Source organism: Aspergillus chevalieri, chromosome 2, assembly GCF_016861735.1.
Source record: "Aspergillus chevalieri M1 DNA, chromosome 2, nearly complete sequence".
In the NCBI taxonomy this organism is placed as follows: Eukaryota; Fungi; Ascomycota; class Eurotiomycetes; order Eurotiales; family Aspergillaceae; genus Aspergillus; species Aspergillus chevalieri.
In genome coordinates, this window is record NC_057363.1 from 3005239 (window position 1) to 3024017 (window position 18779).

The 18779-nt window shown below is 50.4% G+C and overlaps 6 protein-coding genes across 6 annotated transcripts; 3 read left to right on the forward strand and 3 right to left on the reverse strand.

The window, feature by feature from the left end:
* Positions 1-87: 87 nt before the first annotated feature.
* On the forward strand, positions 88-2337 carry ACHE_21062S (anion exchange family protein; the record flags this gene model as incomplete). Its single annotated transcript, XM_043285434.1, has 5 exons — positions 88-449; positions 505-653; positions 714-801; positions 852-1348; positions 1400-2337. The coding sequence occupies 5 exons, from the start codon at positions 88-90 to the stop codon at positions 2335-2337; spliced, it is 2034 nt and encodes a 677-aa protein (XP_043134126.1).
* Positions 2338-4827: 2490 nt separating this feature from the next.
* dbp8 (ATP-dependent RNA helicase DBP8) lies at positions 4828-6541 on the forward strand (the record flags this gene model as incomplete). The annotated part of the gene is made up of 2 exons (XM_043285435.1): positions 4828-5420; positions 5476-6541. The coding sequence occupies 2 exons, from the start codon at positions 4828-4830 to the stop codon at positions 6539-6541; spliced, it is 1659 nt and encodes a 552-aa protein (XP_043134127.1).
* A 417-nt stretch (positions 6542-6958) lies between these two features.
* ACHE_21064A (uncharacterized protein) lies at positions 6959-8205 on the reverse strand (the record flags this gene model as incomplete). Its single annotated transcript, XM_043285436.1, has 3 exons — positions 6959-7549; positions 7621-7806; positions 7879-8205. 3 exons carry the CDS (start codon positions 8203-8205, stop codon positions 6959-6961), a joined length of 1104 nt encoding a protein of 367 aa, XP_043134128.1.
* A 1682-nt stretch (positions 8206-9887) lies between these two features.
* Positions 9888-12587, forward strand: ACHE_21065S (putative glutaminase; the record flags this gene model as incomplete). The annotated part of the gene is made up of 5 exons (XM_043285437.1): positions 9888-10147; positions 10213-10612; positions 10668-11673; positions 11721-11851; positions 11904-12587. The coding sequence occupies 5 exons, from the start codon at positions 9888-9890 to the stop codon at positions 12585-12587; spliced, it is 2481 nt and encodes an 826-aa protein (XP_043134129.1).
* A 500-nt stretch (positions 12588-13087) lies between these two features.
* stm1 (putative telomere and ribosome associated protein Stm1) lies at positions 13088-14485 on the reverse strand (the record flags this gene model as incomplete). Its single annotated transcript, XM_043285438.1, has 5 exons — positions 13088-13643; positions 13700-13844; positions 13897-14061; positions 14184-14202; positions 14465-14485. 5 exons carry the CDS (start codon positions 14483-14485, stop codon positions 13088-13090), a joined length of 906 nt encoding a protein of 301 aa, XP_043134130.1.
* Positions 14486-15508: 1023 nt separating this feature from the next.
* Positions 15509-16468, reverse strand: ACHE_21067A (uncharacterized protein; the record flags this gene model as incomplete). The annotated part of the gene is made up of 3 exons (XM_043285439.1): positions 15509-15804; positions 15859-16365; positions 16420-16468. The coding sequence occupies 3 exons, from the start codon at positions 16466-16468 to the stop codon at positions 15509-15511; spliced, it is 852 nt and encodes a 283-aa protein (XP_043134131.1).
* Positions 16469-18779: the final 2311 nt, after the last annotated feature.

Below are 18779 nucleotides of genomic sequence, written 5' to 3' on the forward strand. Positions count from 1 at the left end.
GCATCCGCAACGCGGATTGTATTATAGTATTGTCATTTTATAATTCTCCCTAATTTATTGATCTTCCAGCGCTATCATACTACAGCTATGCAGGATCCTGCAGCGTCACCATCCCCGGAGCATCTATCTGCACCTCAAGGAAACTTCCACACTCTGTCACAAGAACCAGCAGAACCCCATTCGCGAAAACCATGGCAATCCTCGCGTCCCCAGTCTTCTCGGATGGGGAGGCCCCAGTCGCAGCAGCAGCAGTCGCACCCCCACGCCGCGACACCGACAGCAGGCGCAACAACAAATTCCTCCATCAAGCCGCCCAAATGGTGGAAAGTCCACCTTTTCCGTGGAATGATTAAAGATATCAAGCGACGCGCGCCGTACTATTGGAGCGATTGGATCGATGCATGGGATTATCGCGTCGTGCCGGCGACGGTTTACATGTTTTTTGCTAAGTGCGTTGCCTCCCTCCGCAAAGGCATGAGAATATGATTGCTTACGAAATTGTAGTATATTGCCCGCCCTGGCGTTCTCGCTGGATATGTTTGAGAAAACGAATCAGAGTTATGGGGTGAATGAAGTGTTGTTGGCGAGTGTGCTGGGGGCGGTGGTGTTTTCGCTTGCTGCGGCGCAGCCGTTGGTTATTGTTGGTGTTACTGGTATGTTTTCATTAATGGTTAATTGGGCTTTTATGGGAGGAGATGGGCTTACTGGTATAGGTCCGATCACGGTGTTCAATTACACGGTTTATGATATCATCGCGCCGCGTGGGACGCCTTATTTGGCGTTCATGTGCTGGATTGGGATGTACGTACAGCCCTGCCATTTGATGAATAGGTGCTAACTTCTGTCCACAGATGGTCATTAATCATGCACTGGATACTCGCCATCACCAATGCCTGCAACGGCCTGACCTACGTGACCCGTTTCTCCTGCGACATCTTTGGCTTCTACGTCGCCTGCATCTACCTCCAAAAAGGCATCCAGGTCCTAACCCGCCAATGGGGTGCAGTAGGCGAGACCTCAGCCTATCTAAGCATAATGGTAGCCCTCCTGGTTCTAATGAGCGGCTGGATTTGCGGCGAGCTCGGAAGTAGCAGTCTTTTCCAGCGTTATGTGCGCAAGTTCTTGGAGGATTATGGGACGCCGTTGACGATTGTGTTTTTCACGGGGTTTGTACATATTGGGCATATGAGGGATGTTAATGTTGCCACGTTGCCGACTGGGAGGGCGTTCTATCCTACGATGGAGCGCGGATGGTTGGTGAGATTCTGGGATATTGATGTTGGAGATGTGTTTCTGGCGATTCCGTTTGCGGTGCTGCTGACGATTCTGTTTTATTTTGATCATAACGGTAAGCTTTCTTCCTCATATTCAAAGATGGTATAGCATGCTAACTGGACAGTGTCATCGCTCATCGCCCAAGGAACCGAATTCCCTCTCCGCAAACCTGCCGGTTTCCACTGGGATCTCTGGCTACTCGGCCTCACCACCTTTGTCGCAGGACTTCTGGGCATCCCCTTCCCCAATGGACTCATCCCGCAGGCGCCATTCCACACAGCTTCCCTCTGCGTCACCCGCGACTTAGCCGATAAAGACGACACAAACAAAGGCAAAGCCGTCCGCATCACAGACCACGTCGTCGAGCAGCGCGTCAGCAATTTTGCCCAGGGCCTATTGACAGTAGGCACGATGACTGGTCCGCTGTTGATTGTCTTGCACTTGATCCCGCAAGGCGTCATGGCAGGTCTTTTCTTCATCATGGGCGTTCAGGCGCTGCAGGGTAATGGGATCACGCAGAAATTGATATTCCTCGCGCAAGACCGTGATCTCACCCCGGCTTCTAACCCGCTGAAACGAGTGGAACGCCGTCTCGCCATTTGGGTCTTTGTGATTCTAGAGCTAATCGGCTTCGGTGGAACCTTCGCCATCACCCAGACCATCGCCGCCATCGGCTTCCCGGTCATCATCCTCTTTCTCATCCCTGTCCGCGCATTCCTATTCCCACTATGGTTTACCTCCGAGGAACTATCTACCCTCGACGCACCAACAGCCAGCCCCTTCACCATGGAAAGCGTTGGCGGAACGCATTGTGTGGATGAATCTGCAGACTCTGGATCCAATCATGATCAGGGCCAGTCAAAAGCACCCTCTGGCGAAGCGGCCATGATGCGCCGTGATCGCAGCTCATCGGGGTCGGCAGTAGAGGATGACTTAGAGAGGGGGGAGGCGTATGAGATGCAGCCGCAGCCGCAGCAGCTGTCTCAGTCGCAGTCGAGGGGTTCGGTGAGGACTAGGCGGAGTACGGCGAGTGGGATGGAAATTCAGCCCTCTAACTATTGATACGCGGAGAGAGACTGTCTTCATCATAGCAGAATGAGGCGCTGTTGCTAGTACTGTAGTTACAGAACCATCTGCTATCTTCATGAAGAGGGTTCTTAAACTATATGGGCTTGTTGAATTTGTAATTAGTCGTACTGATTGGTTTAGGGCCACTGCCATAGTTATTATTTCAGCGTATTTACCAACCACTTCTGTGTAGCATTTTTGTGGTAAAAACAATTCCAGTCCGTTGAACCAATTTCCTTCTGGGAAGCCGTTAACAATCTCTGAGCCAGAGCTCAGCCCAGGACGATTGATATTTTGGAGCGAAGCGTTGCAAAGCTCCGGCATGACATGGCTATCAAATCAGCGAACATAAAATTCGCCCCTTCATCTCACTCATGGTCAACCCGTCTTCGCGTTGAGGATTCACGCGAGGATTCTGGCATCCTGAAAATTCGACGCCCAGACTAGAAAGATGATATTGTATTAGACCCGATTCCACAAAGGCATAGGGAGACGTACCAGAACGTTTCTCCATCAGTTTCTTTCGTGTAAAATCTAGCACAATGTAGTCATCCTGTTCAATGTGATGAGCGAATGCTATTGCCCGCCTTTCTCTAATTTTTCCATGTGCTCGTGGACATTGTTATGCCGCATTCTTCCTCGTTTGACAACATATTCAGGTGGTATCTGCAATTTCCCGTCAACAGGAAAGTATAAGACGCGAAAGAATTCCTCTTGGTATTGGTCTTCGAGAGATGCTTTGGTCTTTGCTTCGAACGAGGATCTGAGAGACATGGAGAGATCGACGGGGCGCATACTTGAATCATAAACTTCATGGTAAGTCAAGAATGATCGGTGCATATCACTTGGGAAGCTGTAGAATCCATAGCTGTTGGAATTCAACCACCTGCTTTTTCCAAATGCGTTGAAGTGTCCTAGTTTAGTGACATGAATGCCATCATTAGCAACAGCAAGCCTTAGACGTACCCTAATGGCTAGAGTTGGTAGAAAATCTGGAGGCGGCAATCTCTCAACGGAATAGAATATCGGAGGCTAAGTTAAAGAGCCAGGCAGCAAGCTCTCCATCAATTCAACATCCTATTGTCGGTGAATTTCTGAAAGACAATTGCTTCATCTTGCGAAGTAGTAAAGCGAATTGGGTGGCGGTACAAGCCTAGAATGACTTGTTCCGAAATGTATGGGCGTTTAAAAGCTCATTTAGCTTGAATGGCTTTTTAATGCCTTGCCCAGTGGAGCCGTATGCGATGAATAAAACGACCAAGAATTGTCTTAATTCCAAGCAAATTTTGTCTGATTGTCTAAAGAAACTTAGCCAAGGGCTGTCATCCCAATAAGATTCTTGTGCCTCGTCCAACAATAGCCATGCACGATTGTTCGACCGTTTCGCACCTTTGCTTCCGGTCATTGAGTTCAAGCATCGATCCCAACCGCTAGGATCTTGGATTCTCCCCTGGTGCGCGGAAGTATATTAACAACCAAACTCTGCAAGATAGACTTACCGCATGCAGGGGTGTCTCTGACTTGAATGGCATGATATCTTTTGGCCAGAGTGATAGGTACTGTAGCAAGTGACGAATGGGAAATAAGAATCTAAAATATACAGCCACAGACATCAATAAAATTCCTTTCCACTACTCACTCCAATCGGAAGTACCCCTTCAGGTGATTCAAAATTTAGTTCCGACGGTTCAGAATAGGGCCCGAAGCTACCAAATAGCTGCGCGGCGTGTGGACACGGATCGAAGCAGTTTTCATCTGGGAATTATATAAGATAATAGGCCAAAGATTGCGCTATTGCATCCGGCACGTGCCATGCACGCCCTAATGATGAGCATCACTAGCAGGCCTTGGCCTGACAGAAAGAGGAAATGGAAAGACGAGGGAATTCGCAGGTAGAAATGAGTGCTAAGTGCGGGCCTATTTACATCCAGTAAAGCACCTGAATACTTTTTTCCCTCTGGAAGAATCTCTAACAGCAGCAGCAGTGACTATGGGCGTTCTTTCATTCACGGATGTCATAGGTGATGCAGATAAATGGGAGGTGTCAGATCATGATAACCAATTCGGACTTCAATGTGTGACCCCATGTGTACATCACGCTTGGATCTGGAGATAATAATCATAAGCTTGAGTCCATGAATCTTCGCCAGCATTGTACTGAACCGATTCAAATTCAGCGCTTCCATTCGTACGTTCTAGATGCGTACTCTGCCAGGACATCGTACATGATAGCTTGGTTATTGTCGATCTGCCACTCCCACCTGTTAATGCACTACAGTCCGTCATTCTATGAGTTGTTAGGAAAATTCAGGAGATGAAGAGAGAATGAATATGTGGTAGTCATAATGCCTTCTTGGTGATATAGTGAGGGCTTCTGTAGTTGTCACGTGGCTCACCGCCACCGCGGTCAACTTTTTTCTGCCGAAAGATTTGGAAGATTTTCAACATCGAAATCAAAAGTTCGCAAACACAGGCACACACACAATGGCACCCTCGAGTCCTGCGGAATCTATATCGGATGAGCCCCGTGATTTCTCCGGGTCATACTCATCTGACCAGGAAGAGAATAGAGATGTGGAAATCCAGTCAAGAGCGCCGAAGCGCAGACGTCTTTCTGAATCCGACGACAACGACAGTGGCAGCGAAAGCGAAAGCGAAAACTACGAAGTCGATGAGGTAGAAGACGACGGCGACGATGAACCCGCCTCGGCCCCGGCTCCCCTCCCAACCATCTCCCGTATCAAAAAGAAAGACGACAAACCAGCGCCAGCACCACAAAACGACAAATCCAACCCCGAGCTTATTCGCGACGCAATCGAGATCGGCCTCCAAAACGCGGAATCGTCATTTAAAGCGCTCAACGTGGCGCCTTGGCTCATTGGTTCGTTGACGACTATGGCAGTGCGCAAGCCGACGGCGATTCAGAAAGCTTGTATTCCAGAAATCCTGAAGGGGAGAGACTGCATCGGAGGCAGTCGGACGGGATCGGGAAAGACAATTGCGTTTGCGGTACCCATGTTGCAGAAGTGGGCGGAGGATCCGTTTGGTATTTATGGGTTGATTTTGACGCCTACGAGGTAGGTTATTCTCTCGTTATCATTGCGATAAACGTGGAGGTGCTGATTATAGCAGAGAACTTGCGTTGCAGATCTTCGAACAGGTGCAGGCGATTTCGGCGCCACAGAGTATGAAGCCGATTCTTATCACTGGAGGAACGGATATGCGACCTCAGGCGCTGGCATTGGCGCAAAGACCGCATGTGGTTATCGCTACGCCAGGTCGATTGGCTGATCACATAAACACATCCGGAAAAGAAACAATCGCAGGACTGAGCCGTGTGCGCATGGTAGTCCTCGATGAAGCAGATCGACTCCTCACCAGCGGACCCGGCAGCATGCTCCCAGACGTGGAAACCTGCCTCTCCGTTCTCCCGCCCTCCAGCGAGCGCCAAACCCTCCTCTTCACAGCAACACTAACTCCCGAAGTGCGCGCTCTACAATCCATGCCCCGTACATCCAACTACCCCAAACCCCCACCCTTCATGACCGAGATCTCCCCCGAAACGAAAGGCAACATCCCACCAACCCTCCACCAAACCTACCTCCAAGTCCCCATGACCCACCGCGAAGCCTTCCTCCACGTCCTCCTCTCCACAGAATCCAACATCTCAAAACCAACCATCGTCTTCTGCAACCGCACCGCCACCGCGGACCTCCTCGAACGAACCCTCCGCCGCCTCTCCCACCGCGTCACCTCCCTGCACTCTCTCCTCCCGCAATCCGAGCGCTCAGCAAACCTAGCCCGCTTCCGCGCCTCCGCGGCCCGCATCCTGGTTGCAACGGATGTCGCTTCGCGTGGTCTGGATATCCCCTCCGTCGAGTTAGTCGTTAACCTCGACGTGCCCCGGAACCCGGACGACTACGTGCACCGTGTTGGCCGTACGGCGCGTGCGGGGAGAAAGGGTGAAGCGGTTACGCTTGTTGGACAGAGAGATGTGGCGCTTGTGCTTGCGATTGAGGAGCGCGTGGGGAGGCAGATGGTGGAGTATGCTGAGGAAGGGGTGAATGTTGAGTCGAGGGTTGTGAGGACTGGTGTGTTGAAGGAGGTTGGGGTTGCGAAGCGTGAGGCTGCGGGTGAGATTGAGGAGGGGAGAGACGTGCTTGGGAGAAAGAGGAATAAGTTGAAGAAAGTGAGGTAGTGTACCTGCATCGAGTTGGAGTACTTGCAGGTAATGTGTATATTGCTGTTGCTATTGTACATTTAGGTGTGATCTTATTGGTCAGTTTATAGATCTATTTCAATATATTCGATTTATTCGATCGGTACACTGTACCCTATACAAATATCATACCCGCCTATACTCCTATATACAGTTCCCGCTGATTATGGTATCATCTCCATGGCTCTGCTAAGCATTGTACAAACGAAAGTCGAGCCAATATGTATGCAAGATAAGTATGTATGCACTCGGTCAACGCAACGGTTTTTTTCTGTCTTTCCCATCCGTGTCCTCTTTTCCTTTGCAATGTCAATAATAATACCAACAAGGGTATATGCAAGATTCCTCCCAATCAAGAAAACGCAAGAGTAAGACATAAGACATGGACCAACCATTTCAAGCCGAATGCTCGCGTCTCTCAGCAGTATTCATGAGCTTGAGTAGTCCGTCCACGGCATCTCCTTGCTGCGATGGTGTTCTTGCGACATTCTCGGTGTCGTGGTCACATCTATTCTTCTCGTGCTGGTCGGATCTGTCGCGCGAGATGCTAGCAGGTGGGCTACTGAGCTGCATTGGTGACCCTGGTGCACCCTCGCGGCTTTGTTGGTATGTTTGTTGAGTTGGGGTCTTCATTGGGTCGGTTGTATTGTTTGTGGATAGGGGAGGAGATGATAGGCCTGCGGAGGTGTTGTTGTCATCTTTGTTGTTTTTCGATGTGGGGCCTTCTTCGGCGCGTGCTTTCAGTTCTGGTGCAGGTTGGAGGGTTCGCGGAGTGGTTTCTTCTGTTTCGGGTTCGGAGAGAAGTGATGCAGCGGCGGTGGTGACGTTGGATCTGGTCTTTTGTAGAGTACCGGTTTGTTGAGGTTTCTTCGTTAATCGAGGATACTTGCGACTGTGGGCTTCTAGCTCTGACAATCGGCGGTCAAATTGGTGATCTCTGACGTGACGCATGGCGCTTTGGATTCTGGTACGGAGAAGGTTCGCTTTCTATGTCGCGCCAGTTAGCCAATTGCACTTCATATGTCATCGTGAGGTTGAATAGGTGGGAGTCTGCGTACCTCTTGGATAAAAACCTTGCGCGTCTCTGGGTCCTCTGGGATTGTTCGCGTCGGATTATTCAACACGTCCGTGGAAAGGTTGTGTTGCCGAGATTCAATTGGTAATGCTTGCTTTTGTTCCTGTGGCCTGGACGTATCCATCGCGTGCGGGGGTTCAGGTTCAAGTTCCGTTTCCTTCTGGTTTGACTATCGCCACCACAAACAAGATCAGCTGCCAATTCTTCCTCCTTTTTAAACTACTTTGCATCTGAATCTCACCCTAGCAACATCATGCCCGGTATACCGCGTTGTTTCTTCCTCTTCCCGAACAACATGCAAGCTGCCTTTGTTTACCGGAGCCGGACGATTTTCCTCAACCTGGTCGATTGTGCGCTTCTGGCCCGCAGGACCAAAGGACGGCGAGGGGAGAAGCTTCTTAGGTGACGAGGAGGTGTGTCTCTGGTCAAAGATAGGGCGTTTGAGGGGCGATGTAGCTGCGTCGATGGTACGATTGTGCGCAGGCGACAGACACGCGTTGGCGGGTTTCTCGCCGAGCACTCGCCGGCCGTCCTTGACAGGGCTGGGTTGGAATTGGACCGGACTCATTTCTTTTTCTCTTGAAATAAGTATATACTAGAGAGAAGGAGAATTGGGCGTTCAATTGGCGCGTCGAGGTGAAGTGGTGCAGAGGTGGAGGGAGGACGGAGAGGCGAGAACGGTTCTTATACTAAACCCGGCGGGGAAGGATTGGGAAAGACTAAACAAATAACGCCAACCACCGTGTCAATTGTAAATAAATCACTTCAGGTGGGAAATGAACAATCGAGTAAAGCAATTGGTTTTTGAAGTGAAAACAAAGCAAGGAACGGGCCGCGTTGGGAGCTGGCGACGGAGCTGGGCGTGTTGGTGAGACCGTCGCGTGCGTCTCTCGCGTTTATGACGCCGAGCGACGTTAATTACTCTGTACGGGTATTACCCACGCGTCCATTTGCACCTCGAATAAATTTCATAAGGGCTCATAATTGATGTTTCTTTTATGGAGTTTTTCAGTTTGGTGCTTCGATGAAGCATGTCAGACACCTCAAGTGACAAAGCATCGCGCAGTACTAGTTAGGGTTGGACTTATTAAAGCACAGAACTTCTTTGTCGCTTCAATCTACCGGGTCAGCTATTTATATAGTCTCTCTTTGCAATTTTATCTTTTCTTATCATCTATAAACCGATTGTCATATCTCATGCATGACCCTACTATCACGTATTTCTGATAAGCAATCTGAGGGGATATATATAGATGCCAGGGATGCGTATCTTGCACCATTTTTCAGCCAGACAATTAGTGGCATTGAAGACAAGAATAATTGCCTTTGCAACACCTCGATGCTCGCCTTGTCGAGTTCCCGATATCCTTATGGGAGCATCTTACCTCAACGTCCTGCAGCACTCCGGAGAAAGCTGCGACGTGGCTAACCGCGTGCTGCATTCAGTTCGATTGCAACTGCATGCATGAATAACATCGCTAAATCCGATTAAATTGGTCGCCTCTTTCTGCATCAAGCATATTGAGACTGAGAGGTATAGGTATAATGCCCGAACATGTCTGTCATTTCTTTGGGCCCAAATGGCGTGAGTATCTGGAAATAACGATCTGAACAAAGTCTGGAATAGTTTGGACCAGTAGGTCTCCGGTTGCATTTGGTCAAAAGACTATGCCCATACGAATCATGAGCTTCATCGAACAGCAGTTGGCCTTTTGACTACAATTTCCAATCTCAAACTTGCATACAAGATGCTACACACGCCTATCCAGGTACCATTCTATGGGGATCAACTGCTTCGGCTAGCCGCAGTCACCGTGTAACCCACTGGAGTACCATACGCGGTGACTCGGGCATCAAATGCCACATAGTTTGATGGTCGACAATTCATTTCGAGTGAGCTGAACATAGAGAGTGTGTTCAATTGGGAAAACAAAGAGAAATCAATGCGAAGGAAAATATAAGCTGATATTAGCTATGATGATGGTCTCTGGAAATGGGAATAGATCAGAAAGGAAAGCATACATCGGCTTGGTCCTTTCATCACTATGATTGGTTCAGTTCCATCACCGCCCACATAAGCTGGGGTAAACGAGGCAGAACAAGGCGGTGAGACTCGAGGTATGGTCTCGAATCGACTCGCATCGCAGCTGTCGACTCTTTAACCATCTCCCATCGACTAGAAACGCTATATATCATCCGAATCCATCTTACTATATATCTACATTGACTGCCCTAAGTCGTACAACGCACATGCGTTCATCCCTTGCGGTGCTGGCCACCGCTGTCGTGCAGGCCGCGGTTGGCACAGCGTCTACTCTCACACCCCCAGTCTTGCCATTGACCGTGCGAAATCCCTATCTGAGCACTTGGCTGGGAAGCGCGCGTGATGCACCTTGGTCGTCATGGCCCATGTTCTATACTGGCGAGGAGGTTGGCCTCTCCGTGATGGCCCAGATCCCTAGTACGGGCTCTGTATACCCGCTCGTCGGCAAGCCTCATGAATCCCTCGGGTATGGTTTAGCTGACGACTGATGTGAGGATGCAAACGGATACTGATGATATATTGCTCATTCAGGTTGAAGGTCGAGTACCCTACCTATCTCGGTGCCAAATATGATGCTTCTACGACCAACTTCACCTATCTCCTGGACACCTCCACCTCGTCGGCTGCTGCACCGCTCGAGATCACGGTTTCATTCCTGTCTCCCATCACCCCGACATCGACGCTGCGACAGTCTATCCCTGCATCGTACGTGACGGTCTATGTCGATGGCGATATCAATGTGAATGTCTACATGGACCTGAACGGTCGCTGGGTGAGCGGAGATCAAGGGAGCCCCATCTCCTGGGAACATGACGTCATAGATCTTGAGCAGGCACTGCAGCGATGGCAAATTCGGAGACAAAACGAACTCCTACTCTCTGAAATAAACGATCGCGCGGAATGGGGCACCCTGCACATCACTGGACCTGCTGTTCGTGTTTCCCCTGTGCTTGTTTTGATACAGTCCGGGACTGACCATATTGCAGGATGTCCAATACCAGTCGGGTGATGCTGGCAACGTGAGACAAGCTTTCGCAGGGACGGGCGCCATCAGGAACTCGAATGATGGCGAATTCCGTGCCATTGGGGATCGCGAGCCCGTGTTTGCTTTCTCCAAGTCCTTCGTTTCCAAGCAGCAGAGAGGCAAGATCAGTGATAGTGTGACTTTTACCATTGCTCTTATTCAAGACCCTGTCGTTCAGTACGCCTCTGCTCGCGGTATTACTCTGATGCGGCCGCTCTGGCAATCATGGTTTTCAAGTGTCGAGGCGCTACTCCAATTTCATTACCATGATTTCGACAATGCTGCGACCTTGGCGTCCGACTACTCAAACCAACTGGCCAAGGATGCCTATCTTTCTGGCGCAGAGGACTATGTTGACATCGTCGCTCTATCGGCTAGACAGGTTATGGGTGCTACAACTTTCTCCGGTACCCCGGAGGACCCTATTCTGTTCTTGAAAGAGATCTCCTCCAACGGAAACTTCCAGACCATCGATGTCATTTTCCCGGCGTTCCCGTTCTTCATGTATACCAACCCTCGGTGGTTGGCGTATCTGCTGGAGCCTCTGATCGAACACATGCTGAGCGGACAGTATCCCAACAAGTACACCATGCATGATCTAGGAACCCATTTCCCTAACGCGACGGGTCATCCAGACGGAAACGATGAGTACATGCCGGTGGAGGAGTGTGGCAATATTCTCATCATGGGCTTGGCCCTGGTGAACTCCCTCCGCTACAATAACGATGCGGCCGCATCCTCGGTATGGTCTACCCAGGGAATGTCGCCCAAGGTGTCGGACGACAATGCTGGCTACTTCCCTCTGGACAGCCTCCAAACACTCTCTGGAATTGGTCAGCAGGATGGTAAATGGGGCGGTGGCACGCAGGGCGAGCAGCTGGCGAAGAAATGGGTGCAGCGCAGCTACCGGCTCTGGAACCAGTGGACCGGATATCTGGTTGAGTTCTCCTTGGAGCCTGCTAACCAACGTAAGATCATAGTCTCGTGACGAAAGCATGTTGCTGATTGATTACAGTGTCTACCGATGATTTCGCTGGGTGGCTTGCACTTCAGACGAACCTGGCCCTCAAGGGAATCATCGGTATCAATGCCATGAGCAAGCTGGCTGAAGTGGTTGGAGAAGACAAGGATGTGTCGTACTACAAGGTATGCGCTCCAAGAACTTGCTTTGCTTGTTCATTGTACTAACTTGGCGAAGAGCATCTCCGATACCTACATCGCGAAGTGGGAGGAACTTGGCATGTCTCGTGATGGATCCCACGCGAAGCTCGCTTACGATTGGTTCGGCTCCTGGACAACCATTTACAACTTGTATGCCGATGCGCAGCTTTGCTTCCATCTCGACGGCACCAGCCTCTCTCCTAAGGGCCACCAGAGACAGGAGCCCCTTGGTGACGCGCCAGGCAAGAACAAGGTAGGCTTCGTCCCTCGACACATCTACCAGAGACAGTCCCTCTGGTATCACTACGTGCGCCAGAAGTACGGTCTTCCCTTGGACAGCCGCCACCTCTACACCAAGACAGACTGGGAATTCTTCGCCATGGCCGTCGCCCGCCGCGACGTCCGCAGCGAGATTCTGGAGTCTGTGGCCACCTGGATCAACGAAACCATCACCGATCGTCCGTTTACGGATCTGCACGAAACCGAAGGTGACGGTAATTTCCCCGGTCCCAACTTCTTCGCACGACCCGTGATTGGCGGCCACTTTGCCTTCCTGGCCTTGGAGCGCGCGTGTGGTGGTCGCGCCATGGAAGGATTGTCCTTCCTTGATGAGGAGCCAGCTGAGGCAAAGGAATGGACCACTGCTGCGATCAAGGCAGCTAACGAGTTTGCTACTACGCACTACCGTTTTGGTCATGGGTCTGCAGATGAAGAGCTGTGATATCTGTTTTGGTTAGTCCCAGACCGCCATATACGTAGGATCGACGTTCTGTTGAGTTTGCTTTGGAGATGTTGAATTATGGTTTTTGTTTCACGCTTGGATATGCAGAGATGTTTATGGTTACTCATAACTGGCAATACATTAATACAACGTCGATGTCTTCCGTAGAGACTTGAACTTGGTCACACAAAGTAGCCCTACAATCAGCCCTACGATTAACCTAAGTTCTCGAGTCATCGCGATTATTCTCATCGTACAATTTACAAATAAACGGAATATGAGAAGCAGTGAAAAAAGAAAAGAAATTTTTTTTGTATCCAGATCGTATCTCAAGCTGTCAATTTAAACTTCTGATAGGATATGAGAGCGGCTTTGATGATATCAAGATCTCATCGTCATCAATCTTGCATGCTTTTTTTGTGTTATCCGTATTTTGACCACATGCCCATTTGGTAAACCATAGCAATTGCCTTTTTTTCGAAACAGACGGAAGGCTAAATTTAAGAGCCAAGGCTGGGGAAGTTCTTCTCGTCAACGGTGACGGGGGCAGCACCGCCACGCTCGCCGCCGGCGCGAGGACCGTTACCACGGCCGCCACGACCGCTGCCACGGCCGCCACGGCCACCACGGCCACGGGGACCGCCACGCTCGCCAGAGCTGCGGGGGGGCTCGACAAAGCGCAGGTCGACGTCGAGGTAGTTCTTCTCCTTGCGCTGCTTGGGGCCCTTGCTGCTCTTGTCCTCCTTGCCCTTGATGTACTCCTCCTCGTCTTCGCCACGCTTGAACTCCTTGGCCTGAGCCCACTTGCCGTCGGGCTTGGTGCCCTCGTTGGCGGCGCGGATAGGCTTGGCGCTCAGATCACCAGCGGCAGCCTTCTCGGCCAGGTAGTCGGCGAAAGACTTGGCCTTGTCGGCGGGCTCCTCGGGCTCCTCGGCGGCGGGAGTCTGGGGCTCGTTCTCGTCGGTCTGGGCGATCTTCTGGCCGGCCTTCTCATCGTCGAATTCCTTGTCGCCGCTCTGGCCACCCCAGCCCTGGTTGATCTGCTTGCGGGAGTCGCTATAGATTGTTAGTCCTTTCATGTCCGTCTCTATCATGTATGCGTAGTATCTTACGTCACACCGCTGCGGTTCTGACGGTCGTTGCGGGAACGTCCACCACGGTTATCACGGGCGTTAAATCCACGTCTGTCAGGGTTGTTGGCCTCGTCAACGGGACGGTCGACATTGTTGCGGCGGCCAGCGTTACGGTCACGGTAAGCTATCCCACGTTAGCCCTCCGAAATGCTTCAGCTATGGTATCACAGACATACCGGCTTCGTTGCCCTGGAAGCGCTGACCACGACGGCCGGTGTTCTCACGAGGTTGCGAGGGGGCCTCCTTGGGAGCGTCACGCTTGCCCACGCGCGGTGCAGGCTTGTCTAGAGCCTTGGTGGGAGGCTCGGGGGCTCTGTTGGGGTCGAGTTCAGGGTCATTGCCTGTGAAATCGCGTCGCAAATACGTTAGAGATGTAAAACTAAAAATCGCGGTGCGCTTTTGTTTGCTTCGAGGTATCGAAAAACACGCGAAAAAGACTAGGATAGGGAAGGGTCGGAAATACCAAGAAGCTCGTAAACGTTCTGTTAAAAAGCAGGTTAGCTTGCGTCTTGTCACTTTGTTTGAAACGCAGTAAACGCAGCATTTCACGTCGAATGAATCAATTGCTGCTTTTTTTTTTTTTTTTGGTGGTATCCAAATTGGCTCTCTTTCCCACAGCCCTGCACCTCCAAATACAGCAAGAAGCCTGAAAATCAAAGCTCCCAGGCCACACCCATCTACACACCCCTCACACAAAACAAAAGCTCACAAAAATCACACACAAAAGAAAAAGAAACCGCATACCTTGGACCGGATCTCCGCCATGACGCCTGGATATTAACTGCCTTCCGGGGGAAGGAAGGCTCTCCGTTATCGCGACAATTCGGGTATAGAGAAAACGGGGGGAGCGAGGATGAGAGGGAGGGGAGACCCTGGGCTGAACAGCTATATCCTCCTCTCAAAAAGAGATGTCAATGATAAGTTATTGTAATAGGGTGAAGAGTGGGCTTCTAGCAAAGGAAAGAGAGGGGGTTCACTGGCGGGCGGCGGCGGGCGGCGGCCATTGTGATTGCAACTCGCCGAATCGGGTAAGGTGCGGATTGGCTAAGCGAATGAGCGGGAAGGAGAGATGCTGATTGGTCGATAACGGTTAGGGCTTAGGGTATTGGCGTCACTTGGACTTGCGTATGGCATCATCGATGCTACCGTCTACATAGTATGGGGAGGATTCTAGTATAAGGGACTACGATTGAGAAACAGGAATAATAGAGTATCTGTGCTGTTATTTCTGCCATTGAATCTTCTTTGTCTGCTGTTGTGTAGTGCTGAACTGGCTCATGCCGGTCACATCGCCCGATGCGGGGTTGCCATGCGGCAGTCAGTGCCGATGATGAGCATGAACAATCGCGATGACGATGTAGAACAAACGGAATACGGTGATATCATGATTAAGACATGCAACTGTCATTCAATTCAAAGTCGAGATCGAGGTACTATACGGATAGAAATAAACATTCGGAGCTGCCGGTATAATAAACACCCATGCCTCACGTGTGATATGTCAGGGTACTCTAAAACGACCAGTAGTACAACTCAGGACAACTTTTTGCTTTCTGATTCAACACTCTTTTTGTTCTTTTCAGCTGTTCGGGTAATATCCGACAATGACTCGCCAAAAAGATTTTAAAAAACAAATGGTATCAATATCCTCTCAAACGCCGCGGGTAATGCTAAATAAAACAAACATTGTAGCTCTTCCGATTTCAAGTCAGGAGAGAACTTTTGGATAAATAGTGGAATACATGAGAAATTTGTGAAGTATAGAAGACAACGAAGAAGGATAGCTTTTTAGTGACGGGCGTGGGTTTGTTCGTAGCTAAAAGGTGTCTGGAAGTGCATGCTCGCACTCAATCCAAACGGATCTGCGTCCAGCATCGGTTCGTAATTGCCCAACATCTGGTTGCTATTACCATATGCACCGTTGGATGCTTCGGATTGTGGTGTGAAAGTCGAGAGGGCGTGAGACCCGACAGCGTGAGAACCACTTGCACCAGACGAAGGGTTGAAACCGGGCACGTAAGACGACGGATCTACCGAGTCCTGGTCTTCGTCGACGAGGTCCGCTTGGGCATCGTATTCTTGCTCTGCAAAACGTTAACAAAAAAGCCTAAAAAGCAATGGTAAACGGGAAAACATACCTAGTTGATCATAGTGCTTCTGGAATGGCGAGGGATAATATGCCGCTGACGGAACTCGAGAATTCCGTGACCCCGGCAGTGCCTTGGGGTCGTTATCAGACTGCTGCAACCCCATGGGAGGAGATGCTTGATTGAGGTTCCTTGATTGCGGAAGCAACTGGGATCGTCCCTGTTGTTGTTGGACCTGGGCGTCCATCCCAATAGGAGACATAGCACCCTGGAAGCCAAAACCGGGCGACTTGGTGTGCGACGGCGACGAAACGTGGGATGGTGGTGTGGCCTGGAACTGGGGCGACGGCATGCCATATGCACCGTCGCGATGCTGCGGGAGACCGAAAGATTCTGCCGACTTGGGAGCGATCCCGGCCTGGGGATGCCTCTGGACTGAGTTCCGATTCACCGCGGCCCGCTCCAGCGTTGTTGGTGGCTTGGGGGCCATGACGGGTTTCGGTTGAGGGCCGCCGGGTGTCCCTGTCTTCAACCGCAGCTCAGCCTGGACATCGATGCCTGCGACGTTTGTTAGTAACTGGTAGGGTAGAGAGTGGGATGAACGTGTCTCACCTTTCTCAAGCAAGATTCTTTCCAGCAAGGAATTCTTATACCGCAGCATCAAACACTCGTCAGCTGCAGTGCGGTGATTCTGCTGGAGAGTCTGCAGGCTCTCTTCATTGCGCTTGATGGTGGACTCGAGTTGGCGGATATACTCGGTGCGACGTTCACGGAAAGCCGCCTGCGCCTGTCGGTTGCGTTGCTTACGCTCCTCGGAGGTTGCATAGATCTAGATAAGATAAGCAGATGGACATTAAAAAAAAAAAAAAGGAGGAAGGAAGTGGCAAACGACAAAATGGTAAGGTGAGATAAGGGGGTTGTGTGAATAATAAAATCCAAAAATGATATGTATAAATGTTGAATAATGAAAAAAACAAACAGAATGGTGGAGTGCGGGGCCCCGGATTCGAAGTCGCATAGAAAACAGATAGAAAAAAAAATAAAGTGAACAGAAGATAGAAAAGGATGTTACGTACAGGTTTGCGGCCTCCCTTTCGCTTCTGCGTCTGGGCGACATCCTGTGTCAAGGCTTCTACCTCTACCTCAGGCGTCGAGACGGACGGACTGACCGAACCCTCCAGGATGGGCTCTGACTTGGTGGCCACGGATTCCATGGCTGGATCATTATTGTTCAGCGTGGAATTGGAGGAGGCCTCGACCATGGAGACCATTGGCTTGGGGTTTCTTTCTTCCTCTTAATTTTGCCGTTTTCTTTCTTTTTATATTGGAAAAAGAACAAGTGTGTTCATCCACGAACCCGGAATGTTAGAATGAAGCCAGGATTCCGGAATCGTGGGGGATCCCTATAGGGGATCACTCAAGACAAGTAGAAAAAAAGAAGAAAAGAAAAGACAATAGAAAGAGACTCAACAATGAGCCTCAGTAAGCCTCAAAACTGGATGTGTATAATTCACGAAGGAGTCCAAAGGGTGCCAAACGCAGTAAACGCGCGGCTGGGCGGTAAATTGGGACGTGCGAAAGTAGCAGCGACAGCGAAGACCAGACGACGGCGTGACATAAAGAAAATTGGCGATAAAAAAGGACGATTGTGCACGACTGGGGAAGAGTAAGGGAGAAAGAGGGAGGAGAGGGAAAGAAGTGAGGTAAAAAGATTGCCTAAGGGAAAACGAGAAAGAAATAGTCGGAAGTAAATTTTTTATGGCGAGAAAAAAAAAAAAAAGTACCTTGTCCGAGATCTGACTGTGGGAACCTTTGGCCTCTGGTTCTTCTCTTATTATTGACACTGGAAAAAAGGGCCAAGAAATTACAAGACCTTTTCTTTTTTGATTTCCACTTGCCTCTCTGAATTCCTCACACTTTTGGCTTCTTCTTCCTTCTTTTCCTCTGTATTATTTCTTAAGGCTTTTCAAGCAGATGACACTTTGCCTCCGGCACTGGCGGTCCACCGCCATCAGGTCAGACCAGACCCAGCGGACCGGCGGATGGACATCGGCCGTGGACCGTGTGGGAGGCTCCAGGATGCATTAACTGCCACTTCTTCCAGTAGAACCTTTCGAACTTTGCCGATGTGATTGGAGATTGGCTGGTCGCGAATTGACCTCAGCATGAATCGGAGGGGAAGCGTGTTATTTGTCCAAAGAGAATGGGATGATCTCTCAGGTTTCAGGAACTGTATTACAATACCTCTTCTGTTCTCTACAAGTACAGAGTGCCTTGGATATCTTCTTCCTTCGCCCCCTCTACTACTGTACTATTTACATAGTACAATGCCTGGTCATGCCATCCTCTTCCTACTCTCAGGACATCTCCAAAGTACAAGTACACTCCGATACCGCATCGTCTCAATTACCCCATTGAGGCACGGCGGGGTCGGCACCTTAGCCAGGGGTTGGCCGTACCATACACCGTACAATACCGTATTTGCTCTCACGGCAAAGATCGGCCAAGCCCAGCTCACATGACAGGACAATCCCTACGCAAGCCTGTCCCGGTGTCTGTACAGAGTCATAGTCGATGTCAATGCCGAGACTCGATGAATCCTCGCGATTCAATAGTTGGCATGCAAAGAAGATCCGCGGAGATGAAGGGCGAGTGACCAGACCATGGCAGCAGGCGAGGCAGGTGGCTGACATCACACGCTGTTTGGCTTCAAGACGTGGCCGGCGCGGTTTCGTGCGGGAGTTGGTCAGGTGATGCCGTTTGAGATGTATGGAGTAAGGGTCATCCCGGTTGCCATACTTACAGAGTAGTTGTATTCGATTGTACAGTGTACCAGGTGCTCTAGAGTATACTTGTACCCTACTCAGTCCATTATGTCTAGGGAGTACATGTTCACTTTTATACACTAATGCTGATAACTGATAACGGCAAACTGACTGAGGCCTGCTAACCGCGGTCGCCGTCGGTTCCCC